This window comes from Sinocyclocheilus rhinocerous, unplaced genomic scaffold, assembly GCF_001515625.1.
Source record: "Sinocyclocheilus rhinocerous isolate Xijiao unplaced genomic scaffold, SAMN03320098_v1.1 scaffold1226, whole genome shotgun sequence".
NCBI classification, from domain to species: Eukaryota; Metazoa; Chordata; class Actinopteri; order Cypriniformes; family Cyprinidae; genus Sinocyclocheilus; species Sinocyclocheilus rhinocerous.
This window is the reverse complement of record NW_015645507.1, coordinates 138,251-151,633: the sequence shown is the minus strand read 5'-3', so window position 1 is coordinate 151,633 and position 13,383 is coordinate 138,251. Positions and strand designations below refer to the sequence as shown.

General features: G+C 37.5%; 2 protein-coding genes across 2 annotated transcripts in view; both read right to left on the bottom strand.

Moving 5' to 3' along the window:
- Positions 1-8,921, bottom strand: part of LOC107706024 (vang-like protein 2) — a 12,474-nt gene extending 3,553 nt beyond the window's left edge. Inside the window, exons 1-4 of the mRNA XM_016509580.1 lie at positions 8,784-8,921; positions 3,522-3,776; positions 2,424-2,547; positions 512-1,119 (exon numbers count right to left, since the gene is read on the bottom strand). Of these exons, the coding sequence (XP_016365066.1) occupies positions 512-1,119; positions 2,424-2,547; positions 3,522-3,592 (803 nt within the window). The 5' untranslated portion in view covers positions 3,593-3,776; positions 8,784-8,921. The remainder of the gene's footprint in view (positions 1-511; positions 1,120-2,423; positions 2,548-3,521; positions 3,777-8,783) is intronic.
- Positions 8,922-10,321: 1,400 nt separating this feature from the next.
- LOC107706014 (rho guanine nucleotide exchange factor 11) overlaps positions 10,322-13,383 on the bottom strand; it is a 33,677-nt gene continuing 30,615 nt past the window's right edge. The window contains exons 38-39 of the mRNA XM_016509570.1: positions 11,698-11,833; positions 10,322-11,557 (exon numbers count right to left, since the gene is read on the bottom strand). Coding sequence (XP_016365056.1) covers positions 11,826-11,833 — 8 coding nt within the window. The 3' untranslated portion in view covers positions 10,322-11,557; positions 11,698-11,825. The remainder of the gene's footprint in view (positions 11,558-11,697; positions 11,834-13,383) is intronic.

Below are 13,383 nucleotides of genomic sequence, written 5' to 3'. Positions count from 1 at the left end.
AACCTTAAACCGCATAAACACATTTCATTACACCAAATACACCAAATAATGTTCTTTTTAGCAACATCATATGACCCCTTTAAGATATTTAGTAAATTTCCTACCGTAAATGTATCAAAACTTAATTTTTGATTAGTAATATGCATTGCTAAGAACTTCATTTGGAGAATTTAAAGATGATTTTCTCAATATTTGGATGTTTTTGCACCCTCAGATTCCAGATTTTCAAATAGTTGTATCTCGACCAAATATTGTCCTGTCCTAACAAACCATACATCAATGGAAAGATCATTTATTCAGCTTGATGATGTATAAATCTCAATTTCAAAAAATTTACCCTTATTTTTTTTGTGGTCCAGGGTCACATTTGAATCACCAAGTACCGTGGTTTCAGCTAAAAATCTTTACTGTTCTACTGAATAATAAAAAAGGTCACCTACATCTCACTTGGCCTGAGGGTGAGTAAATTAACAGCAACTCTCCCTTTAAGTTAGTAATAAGCTGTACTAACCTGAGGTGGCCCACGTTGTAGAAGCGGCTGGCCCCGTCGGTGGTGCGAACCACTTTGAGGCAGAAGGCCGGTCTGAGGTGCCTGACCTCCAGCAGCACGAGCGCCAGATACTGGATGAACAGCAGCGCGTCCACCAGCGAGACGGCGTATCCCACGATGCCCCTGTAGTCACGCTCTCGCGGCTCCAGCACCCGCACGCCGTAGAAGAGCCAGTACGAGGCCACGAAGAGGAAGACCAGCGCCATCAAGAGGCAGCGGAAGACGAAGAAGCGCGGCAGCGTGGCGCGGGGCGGCCGCAGGAACAGAGCCCAGGACGAGATGAGCAGCACCAGCAGCTTGAAGGCCAGCGAGACGTAGAGGCCCTCGCAAGGGGTCCCGCAGGGCTCCAGGGAGTCGCGCCACAGCAGCTGGGGCAGCAGCAGGAAGGCCAGCGGCGTCAGGAGCGCGAACAGACCCAGAACGCCGCTCAGGACGGGCCCCGCGTAGCGACGGCACTCCAGCGGAGACGAGTCCTCCAGCTCCTTAGAGGCCCGTGTCAGGTCCTCGTTAGACACACTGTGCTCGGACGTCCCGGTCACAACCGTGGTGGTCTCGCCCCAGTTATCATCCTGACGGGAGCCCGAGAGAGAGAGAGAGAGAGGCTGTTTCTCATCGTACCACATCAGATGATGCTCAGGAGTCACCAGAGAGCTGTGAGGAGCTATGTTTCCATCCTCCTGTTTTTATGCGCATTTTGGAATATTGCATAAAAAAAATAAAAAATAAAACGCTGGATGGAAACGCCAAGATGCGCATAAAAATAGGTGGATGGATTTTGCACTTTATAAGAATAAAAGAAGATTGCTAGTATCTCGGCATGTGATCCTTTTATTTGAATACATAGCAAATGAAATTCAAGATGGATTCTGATAACTAAAAGCTGAAATAAAATATAGATATTAGGTGAAAAGTTGAAATAAGTTTAAGTTCAAATTACTAAAATAGCTAAATACTAATATTAAACACTTAACACTAATAAATAAAAAATATAATAATAATAATAATCTTACAAAAATGACAAATGCACATAAAATAACTAAAAATTATACTTAAATTAAAATACTGAAAATACAACAATAAAAGGTCATTAAAAACATTTAAATAAATATAAACATTAGAGAAAAACCTTCCATTTAAAGGATAACTAAAACTGTTGCCTTGATGAAATTACTAAAATATTTTTGCTAATTGAAATAAGGCTAGAATTAAAAAAATACACACCTATATATATATATATATATATAATAGACAAATAAATTATTTCAGTCAAGGCAACATTTCAAATTTTTAAGAACTAAAACTACGAAAAACTAAATAAAAAATAGAAATAGAAAAAAAGAAAAAACAAATTCACACAGAACTTCTACAACTCAAAATATAAAAAGCTAAATAAATAAATAATACTGTAATAGTATATAAATACTACTAAAATAACACTGGTCACATGGACTTATTTTATGGTACTTTTATTGCACCTTGTCTATTTTGATGCCAAACAGCTACTGATCATCATTCGCAACGCCATTTTGTTCCAAAGCATAAAAAAAATGAAGTCTATTTTGGGAAACAATAATATTTTTGTATAGTGACATTAGTTCCGTGACACTTTTTCCACTTTGCTATATTTATTAACATAGCACCGTTAAAAACAACATACTGACCACAGCACACAGCTGGAAAAGAGAGCAGATATTAACATCTTTGAACAGATCTCTATGGCTGGTCGGAAGCTAAACGGTTTTTGTCTTATTTTGGTAATTTGCATTATTCTCAATGGTGACTCTCATTCCTGTAATAGAGTAACTAATCCATTATTTCTAAACACACAATCTTCTCCCTGTTGTTCTGGTAAGCCTGTGCTGTGTGTACTGACCCGGTCATCTCCGCGTGTGCTCTCGGCGTCCAGCAGCGGCTCTCCAGGGGCCTGGATGGTCACAGACTTGTCTCCTCTGCTGCTGCTGTCTCTGCTCTTCGAGCGATGCCTGTCTCTCCTGTCCCTGAAACACACGGGACACACCAGGAGCCACATGACACAGCAGAGCAGAAAACAAACACGCTCTACACTAAAACGAAGACGTGAAGAAGCTACCATTCTGTGGTTCTTTTTTTTTTTTTTAAAGAAAGACATTTTTTTTAAGCCACAACCCATTAAATCAATCAAAAGTGACAGTAAAGACATTTATGAAGTTTAAAAAAAATTATATTTCAAGTAAATGATGTTCCTTTGAATGGTCTATTCATCTGTGAATCCTGAAAAAACAATTTTTCATGGTTTCCACAAAAAAATATTGTGCAGCACAACTGTTTTCAACATTGATAATAATCAGAAATGTTTCTTGAGCAGCAGATCAGCATATTAGAATGATTTCTGAAGATCATGTGATACTGAAGACTGGAGTAATGATGCTGAAAATACAGCTGCACATCACAGAAATACATTACAGTTTACTATATATTCACACAGAAAACTTATTTTAAATTTTAATACAATTTCACAGTTTTACTGTATTTTTGGTTAAATAGGTGCAGCCCTGGTGAGCAGACGAGACTTCTTTCAAAACCATACAAAATGTAAAGTTAATAATAAATATGAATAAATAAGCTTTCCATTGATGTATGGTTTGTTAGGATAGGACAATATTTGGCTGAGATACAACTATTTGAAAATCTGGAATCTGAGGGAGCAAAAAAATCTAAATATTGAGAAAATCATCTTTAAAGTTGTTCAAATGAAGTTCTTAGCAATGCATATTACTAATCAAAAATTAAGTTTTGATATATTTACAGTTGGAAATGTACAAAATATCTTCATGGAACATGATCTTTACTTAATATCCTAATGATTTTTGGCATAAAAGAAAAATTTATAATTTTGACCCATACAATGTATTTTTGGCTATTGCTACAAATATACCCCAGCGACTTAAGACTGCTTTTGTGCTCCAGGGTCACATCTGTGATCTGTGTGTACCTGTGTTTGCGAGAGCTGCGTGAATGTGAAGACTTGTAGGAGTAGCCCGAGTACTGCGACTCGTTGTCCATGTCTGGGGCCGGTGGGCGGGGTTTGTGGGCCCCAGCTCCGCCCCTGGAGCGCTCTGTGGCTCCGCCCAGCTGAGTCTTGCGCTCCGAGATGGATTTGGACGACAGGGTCAGCGGCAGCTTCAGCAGTTCCACCTTACTCCTGAGAGAATCTATCTTGGAGGCTGACGGAGAGGAGAGCACGGACCTGTGACCAAAACAGCGGAAAATGAACGCTTTGTGAATTTCTGGACAGTAGCATCACATCTCTGAATACTTGAAAAGCTCATTTAGGTTCATTTCAAACCTGAAACACCCCGTTTAGGTTCTCGACACTGTATCAATATTTACATTAGGGCTGTACAATATAACAGAAATGATCAAAATATCACAAATGTGCAAATCACAACAGCTTGCAATAATAATCTTAAATTACAAAAACTCCACTCAAGTTATGTAACCTGCAGGCATCAAAGAAGAAAAACTTAAATATAATCTAAAACACACTTAAAGAATTACCGTATTGCATATAACATGATTTAATCTTGTTGTTATGTTCAAAAACTGAGTGCAACTTTTGTGTTTCGATTTTTTTCCCAAACTGGTTTCCATGTAATTTGCCAAAAATCTAAATTTCAAAAATTCAAATAACTAGTAAACAGTATCTAACATTATTTGTACTCAATGTAAGTAGTATTCATTGCTATTTGTACTTCCTCTGACCTTTCATAGTCTTTTTCTCAAATCCTTGCAAGGACAAAATTAATGTCTGGCTTCTCGCAAACCTTTCTTGGTCAATTACGAAGACAAGTCTCAGTTTTGAGGAAGCTTTGTGTCTTACATGTCATAATAAGTCCTCATGCATTTCATATTTTAGCGTTTGTCAGGCTACACTGAAGGTTTTCTGTTTGCTTTACCTGATTTTTTGTGTTTTTTTAAAGCACTGATTTTTGGCAAATCGCATGCAAACCAATGGGGGTCAACAGAACCCCAATACAAAATCTATTTATTATATTATACAGCCTTTCCAAAACACATCTATGTGTTGAAACTTTGCATGCACATTCATGACCCTAATTGAAAAATATTCACCAAATTTCAAGAAGAAACGAACAGTTTAACCAGTATTTCGTGCAACTTAATCAGGTATAGCTCAAATTCACCCCAACACAACAGCAGGGTTAATAAGTTATCGCATATCGCGTTTTTCTTCAACACAACGCAGCCCTAATTCACATACATATTCAAACCAGAAACCCAACACTTGACCTCTGTGTAAAAACACTGAGCTTCATTTGTGAAACACAGGCTGTGGAAATGGTATTTAAATCATTCTCACGTAAATTGTCTCATTCAATTAATCACAACAATTCAGGCAACGCCGATTTTCCACAGACATTCGTTCTGCTCACGTGAATGAATGACGGCCATTGTGTTTGAACATCTCACAGGAACACACACACACACACACACACACACTCTCACACACACACACACTCTCTCTCACACACACACTCTCTCTCACACACACACACACTCTCACAATCTAATTGTTTTGAAGTAACTTGGACTGCTGTTGCGATAAACAGGAACTAAAGCATTTCTGTAACACTTTAAGATCATCAAAAAAAAACTTTAGCAACTAATCTCAGCCGAGCGTCCTGCTCAAGGACTTCAGCATCTCCATAAAAACCCCATTACTCAAACACACACACACACATTCCCCAGCCATCGCCTGTCATCTTCACGGCAACTGAGCTTGGCTGTTTCCATGGGGATGAATGTGTGACGGGTGTTTCTATCGCCGCCTGACCTTTACACATCCACCACATATGAACATATAAAACTCAAACCAGTATGAAGAACAACAGTCGTCTATTTTTGCATTGCTTTCTTCAACAAACGAGCCGAGTTGTTTTGCCCGTTTCTTAAATAACGGCTCAATCTGATTATCTAAATAAGAGCCAGCACTCTGCCGTCTATTTTTGCTCTTAACGCTCACATTTCTGTCTGCTAACAGGACTCATGTGAGACGCAAACAGACAGTGTGTGTGTGTGTGTGTGTGTGGGCCGTCAGGAGTTGTTTACAGAGCTGATAAGACACCATTTGTCCAGAACGGATTCAGAACATGTGTCACCCATCAGTCTGAGGAGGAACCGTCTTCAGAGCTCAAACCCATCTGTGAATCAAGTAGTGTTGGAGACTGAAATACAGGTTTTTGGAATAGCAGCATCATTTTGTCTAGACTACCAGATTTGACAGAATAAGAACACAAGTAACTTTTTTTAATCATCTAATTAAAACAAGCTACGACTTATTTTCCAAAGCTATAAGCGCACACACAACCTATCAGTTCTTGCATTGCTAACAGAAATCATTAGCTAATTATCTTTATGCATTTCGATCTTGGTTAATGATGGCAAATATCGATCAGTGCAACAAGCCAATGTTGTCACTTCACGTTTTTCCATACAGAGCAAATTCCACATAAATAGACTTGACGTTTATAATAAACATTGCTTAAAAGGAGTGACAATATATTTTATGTTTTAAGTTCTAATTCTATTTTTCATTTTTGTTCTATATTAAGTTGAATTGAAAGGGTTTTGTGGAGTGAGGGGAACTAAAACAACGTTTGTAGATGTTTTGCAAAATCCGACTTACCGGTGTTTTTTGTTTTCCCACAATGCAAATTTGACCCAGTGCAACTTATTTGCATGTGTTTCGCCCAAATGACTGAAAGAATCGTTCATTAAATCATAAAGCTGAATTAGAATCATTACAGTATTAGACAGTTTTAGACTTAAGGTTGTTCTTCGAATTTTTGCAAGCGAAATCCAGTCATTTCAACAGGAATCCACGTGATCGGGCAAGAAGCTCATGTGAGTTTGCCCCACTGAACAACAGAAAGGGACTTCTGTGTGATCTGTGCTTCATACATTGTTACTGATAACAGACAATAAACCTTTTTGCCAGCAACATTTGACTAATGTGTCTGCACCTTTAAACGAGACACCTGGGAGCCAGCTGCCAACTCTTGCGTTTATGTGGGAGCCGCTCGTAAACGCTTCAGACACAGGTGTGATGAGCAAAACAACCTGAAACTAAAATATGAATCAGTGTATGACCAACAACTAACAGGACGGACACTATAGAGCATGCTCCAGTTGTAGAAAAGAAAGCAGGCACTGCAACAACATTATGCACAATATTTATCCTTCTGCAGAAGTAAATCAAATCTTTGAACAACCACATGAGACAGACCTTCATAATAGAATAGCTCAAGATCAAGACGTCCATGATCCCAAACTAAGCGCCCGCATCCTACAAGATTGCATCTGATTAGATCAACACGGCACTGCGGCTTTACTGTAAAGGTGCAGAAGTTGATCTGGTATTCAGTGTGGATGCGTTGGTTTGGCAGATGCAGTGTGAAGGTGAGGCGTGGCAGCTGTGATTTATGAACTAAGACACCGGTCCCAGGAGTGGATTCTGCCTGCATATACAGTTACCCATTATTCCTGATCTCATCTGACCTATTTAAACAACAACACAGTAGAACAAACACACATGTGCAAGTGTCACAGGGCACATTACAGGCACCAAATGAAGCCTACAAATCACGTACACTGTACTTTCGTTTATGAAGAATGGAAAATATACTGTGAATGTCTAATTGTTTATAAATGAGCGTCCATTGAGTGTTTCAATGCCGTGCTCGGGTTACAGTCTCCTAGGAGACGGCACAGGAGACATCCGAGCTCATCGCACCGCGCAGGCCTCAAAGCCTCGGACTGGCGGCGTCAATCACGGCGCGTGACGTGCACTACACCCCCGCCACCAGCGCCTGCGAGAGTCCGAGGCTTTTGGGCCTTCATGCGACCACACTCGACGTGACACAGTTACCTAAATACAACGTAACCGAGCAAAACCAAGAAACAAATATGGTTCATTTTTTGTCTACGTTCTGCACGTAAATAATAATAATAATAAAAAAAAAAAAGTTTATAACAAAAAACACAAAATATTAACGTTAACTAGCGCAAGCTATTAAGGTCTCGCTACGCTTTAGAGAGCGAATTACAAAGAATGAACAAACGAATCACTTTTAAAACGTGCGTGCAATGAAAAACCCGAGTTTGTTTAACAATTATGCACTCAAAATGTGAAAATCACTAAGCTCAGATGGGAAATGTATGCAATTAGTTTTGTTTCGAGGAAAACGCCAACGATAAAAAAAAAACTAAATATTTCTCAAAAGTTACATGTATTGATTGTGTGAATGTTTTTCTATATCTTTGTACATTACGACCATTGACTAATAACCATCACTAAAGTGTAACAGCATCCAGTGAATAATTATCATTAGCGATGCCCGACTGGCCAACGAATCGTTCTATTGAGCCGATTCAATGTGATCATTCAGACGAACCGATTCGCTCCACATTCGTAAATCGCTCGACTGCGAGGCAGGTGGTATGGTGGGATCATAAACATAAACGCGTATTAAAATAACACAGTTTAAAAAAGTTAAACATAAGTAAACCCAAAAAACGTACAAAGTCAAGCGCAAAATCTTTCAAACGCAAGACTTCTGGGAGGGAATTCGAACGATGACTCCGACGAAGCGCTAAATAAAGCGAATCGATTCACTAAAATGAATCATTACGCTAAATATCACTGTACTGAGACTCATCCAAAAAACAAAAACAACAACACTTTTTTTCAAATTCAAACTATTAATTGTGGTTTCAAAAAAGATTCAACACCTAAAACGTCTTGGGCTATAATCGGCCGTATCTTTTCTTCCAAACGGCTGCATTTGTGGATCTCTGAACACAAAGAAGAGTCCTAAAGAAGCTGAGAAACAAACCCGGTCCCGCAAACAAGCGCAGTTTACAGAAAACAATGAAAGCGGATCCTTGAGGTTCCTTTCTCGTGCATTTCAATGCAAAGTCCACGATAGATTCACAGCCAACTGTTTAACTTTAAACCTATCATGCGGCACCAGACTGAATATAACAGCGTCCTAGTAGAAACCCATCCAAATGAGATATTAATGTTTTAAAACGGAAGTATAATGATACCCTCTGCATCCCGCAAATGATACAAGCAGCACACTTTCACTCGCCTCTTTGTATCTCTTTTCAGCAGAACAATAATCCACACGATACAAAAAAGAAGAAAAAATCCCTCTTTTCTTCGTAAACTCACAGTTTGCAGATGAGTAAACTCCTCTTCTGGTAGTTTAATCGCTCTGGATCAGTGAATGTGAAATGTTCTGTGGCCTGCGGGCTTTACTTAGCGTCCGTGTTTTTCTTTTTTTTTCTTTTCTTCACAGAAAGTCACCTTCTATTTGTAATACCTATGTCATACCTTTGTCATTATATAAATTTATGTCCTCATTTGTCACAAAAACGTGCGCACACACACACACACACAATAAACACACACTCTCTCTCTCACACACACACACACACACACAGACAGAGAGACACACACACACACACTCACCCACTCTCTCTCTCACACACACACACAATAAACACACTCACTCTCTCACACACAAACACTCGCGAGTCATGAGAACCACATTAACTTACTGAGATTACTAGAAAAAATGTAGGAATGACCTCATTTTTGGATTATTTATTTATCTGTCTCACTTTTACTTCATCACCTATATTTACTCAGATTTGTTGGATTATTTGATGTATAGAACAGTGTATGTGTGTGCATAATGGGTTTATGTATGCATTTGAGATTTGTATGATCAGTCAGATTTTTTTGGTACTTGTGTATTTGTTTACGTTTATATAATTTATACTTTAAGTAAAATGTAAGTACATATATATATATATATGCCTATATATAGACTAAGCTAGACTCTTATTTGGCCTCTGTCGTCTGTTATATATTGAAACATTTTGGAAAACTAAAAATACAGTACAGTAAATGATTTGCAGTTACACATTTTATTTACATAATTTATACTTTGTAATTATTTACAATATAGCAAATCTTATAGCTTGATTGTTTACATCAAGGTCATATGTAAACCATCCAAAACTGCTAATTGTGTACAATTACGCTTTAAGATACTATAAACATGAACATCTCACATTTCTGTAAAGCTGCTTTGAAATAATGTGTATTGTGAAAAAGTGCAGTGCAAATAAAAATATTACTGTGTGGTTTATCTAATCTGATGTCTTGTTCTTAATTACATTTTTTATTGCTTTTTTTTGTATTTGAGATACAAACACTGAATCTTGTTGCATTGTATACGGTGACAATATAATATAATCTGTACACCAAAACTATCTTGAAAATCAAGCAAATTCAATAAAAGCGGTATTCCTGTGCTCAAGTTTCAATAAAAAAATGCTTATGAAATGCAAAAAAAATAAATAAATTTACACTATATATCATTAGTGCTAACCACAATATTGACAGATATCAATAAAAAAAAAAAACTAAAAAAAACACACTGCCAGTTTTTTTTAAACATATCTTTAATTTCACAAAACAAATTAGTTTTTCTTTTTACCACGAGTTTTCATTTTCCTTCTGTGCGTCTAACAATCTCGCACTTTTAAAAAATCTTTCCATTTGTCATATCTACAAAAATAAAATTAAAAAACGACTAGGGCTTCACAGAAAATGAACATATAAAACAGGCCGTCGTCAACTATATTACACGAGTGAATGCCAATAAAAATAAAAACAAACATTTACGTACAGTAGTTCGCACGAGTATGAATGAGCGCTGAAGATGGAGGAATGAGGCAAGAAACCAAAATCAAGAAGGAGTTAAAGCTAACGAGAGAAATCCCCTCTACATTTCTCCACCTGAGTTAACAGTAGTTATCCATACAAGCCGCCGAATTCAATCCGCGACAGAAACGCTCTGCAGTCACACACAAACTCGCAAAAAACAATTACTAAAATACAAAATAAGAAACAAAACAAACTTAAAAGGAGGCGAGGTAACAATCCTCCTTTGGCAGGTTAGGTGCACGAGTACTTATAAAGACGCTTGTGTTTCAAACGTAATAGTTGCGTCGTTTTTTATATTATTAGAGTTCCCGATCCCTTCGTTTGTGTTTCAAGCACCCGTCGAGCTACGAATGAACGACCGCAAACGGCGAGCGACAAAAAGTTCACAGTATTCACACGTAATACAAATGTGTCGGCTTGCAGGTCACATGACATGATGTCAGAATTCATAGACACGCCCCTTTTTTGTTTCTGTACGTTATATAAACAGGAGTCCAGTTGCGAGCTGCGCGATAGTGTTCGACTGTGCGTAGAAACCGAACAAACGTTCATTCGATAATTGAGCACAAATCTTCACCTTTTTTCGTTTTCCTTCCTTTTTGTTTTTCCGCATAGTGTTACGCAATGAAATACAAGTTACGATATTAACGGAAGAACAACGATATTCGTGAGACATCCTTATTCGCCCACCGTGTTTATTTCCACGGTGCAAAATAACCTGAATTTGTCAATCCGTAAACGGACGCGGCTCACGATTTGCGCGGCCGAAACGTCGCCCGTTTGTATTCGCGAGTTTACCGACGAGCTGAATGGAGGAGAAACAGACGTGCTGGGTTTCCTTCGCGGGACAGAGTCATGTCTTCAGCCGCGCTAGTTCACGTTCCGCTTGCGTTTTTCACTTCCTGTTCTTCGCGCATCGCAATTACGTTCTTCGTCAACAACATTAAATTTTCTCTCTCGAATGCGCAACTACTTTCTTTTTCCTCCTTTCTTTCTCAGCGCTGGCCGAAGGGTCGTCCGTCCCAAGTCACGAATTTCTGATCGACACATAATTTAGCCTGGATGGCGCTTCCGGGCGCAAGGCATGCTGGGAATGGGCTACATCATAGAGTGCAGAGCGTGTGTTTGCGCGAGATGAAAGTCCTCCAGTAGGTCCAGTGTAAACCGTCAGAAACCAGTGGACTGGATTTCTGGCTGAGCTGGTTTACCTGAACGAACAACACAATTAAGTTAAAAATATTAACTACTACATGGAATCTGCAGACTTCATACAGTTTCTCTGCTCTGTAAATTGGATTTAAACATGCTAAAGTGTGTTAAACGCAAGACTTTGAGGGGGTTTCCTCACCGTCTCCGGCTCCGCGGTCCAGCGACGGCATTCGGACCGCTGTGGGAGGCTTGTAGACAAGATCGCTTGACATTTTATCCACTGGAAGAGGTTTTCTTAATTTCTTTAGGAGTTTGTAGTGATCGGCTTCAATGTCCTACAGCATCAGGTCAGAAGAAACGCATTAAGATTTACTGTTTACAACTACATCTTACTGGTGAATCTCGCAGAAAATATGTACAGGTCACAATTTAGCCACAAAAGGAGAACAGAAAGGGGAAAAAAAAACAGCAACGACAGAACAATCATAGAAAAACTTAATAATAATAATAATAATCATTATTATTATTATTATATACACATCACAGGCCTCTTGTTTGCACTGATAATTTATTTGTTTATATTAAACCAGCATAAATTATAAGCTGTACAACAAATAATACTGTATTAGTGTATTAACACTTTTTATAGCGCATTTACAATATAAAAAAACTTGCATCAATGTCATAAAAGAACAGGCAAGAAGAAACACTGATAATTTTTTTTTTTTTTTTTTAATTAAATCAGAAAATACATTTTTTTTTGACAATTTCTTGCATTCTATTTTTGTGCATGAATGGACACATGCTTTATTGTCAAAATAATGTTAAAGTTCGAAAAAAGTAAATAAGTAAAAAAAAATAAAAAGAAATAAATAAATAAAGAGGCTTTAATTTCTTAGTGCAATACATTACATATGTGACCCTGGAGCACAAAAGCAGTGTTAAGTCGCTGGGGTATATTTGTAGCAACAGCCAACAATACATTGTATGGGTCAAAATTATAAATTTTTCTTTTATGCCAAAAATTTGTTTATATTAAACCAGCATAAATTATAAGCTGTACAACAAATAATACTGTATTAGTGTATTAACACTTTTTATAGCGCATTTACAATATAAAAAAACTTGCATCAATGTCATAAAAGAACAGGCAAGAAGAAACACTGATAATTTTTTTTTTTTTTTTTTTATTAAATCAGAAAAGACATTTTTTTTTTGACAATTTCTTGCATTCTATTTTTGTGCATGAATGGACACATGCTTTATTGTCAAAATAATGTTAAAGTTCGAAAAAAGTAAATAAGTAAAAAAAAATTTAAAAAAAAAAATAAATAAAGAGGCTTTAATTTCTTAGTGCAATACATTACATATGTGACCCTGCAGCACAAAAGCAGTGTTAAGTCGCTGGGGTATATTTGTAGCAATAGCCAACAATACATTGTATGGGTCAAAATTATAAATTTTTCTTTTATGCCAAAAATCATTAGGATATTAAGTAAAGATCGTGTTCCTTGAAGATATTTTGTAAATTTCCTACCGTAAATATATCAAAACTTAATTTTTGATTAGTAATATGCATTGCTAAGAACTTCATTTGAACAACTTTAAAGATGATTTTCTCAATATTTAGATTTTTTGCACCCTCAGATTCCAGATTTTCAAATAGTTGTATCTCGGCCAAATATTGTCCTATCATAACAAACCATACATCAATGGAACACACTTAAGACTGGTTTTGTGCTCCAGGGTCACATATAGTATATTATATTTTCTTATTTCTTTCTTTAGTTTTTGGGTCAAATCTGACCTGGACATGTGTGGACGTGTCTGTACAGTAATGTTGAAGTGTGTGTGTGTGTGTGTCTGTGTGTGTGTGTGTGTGTGT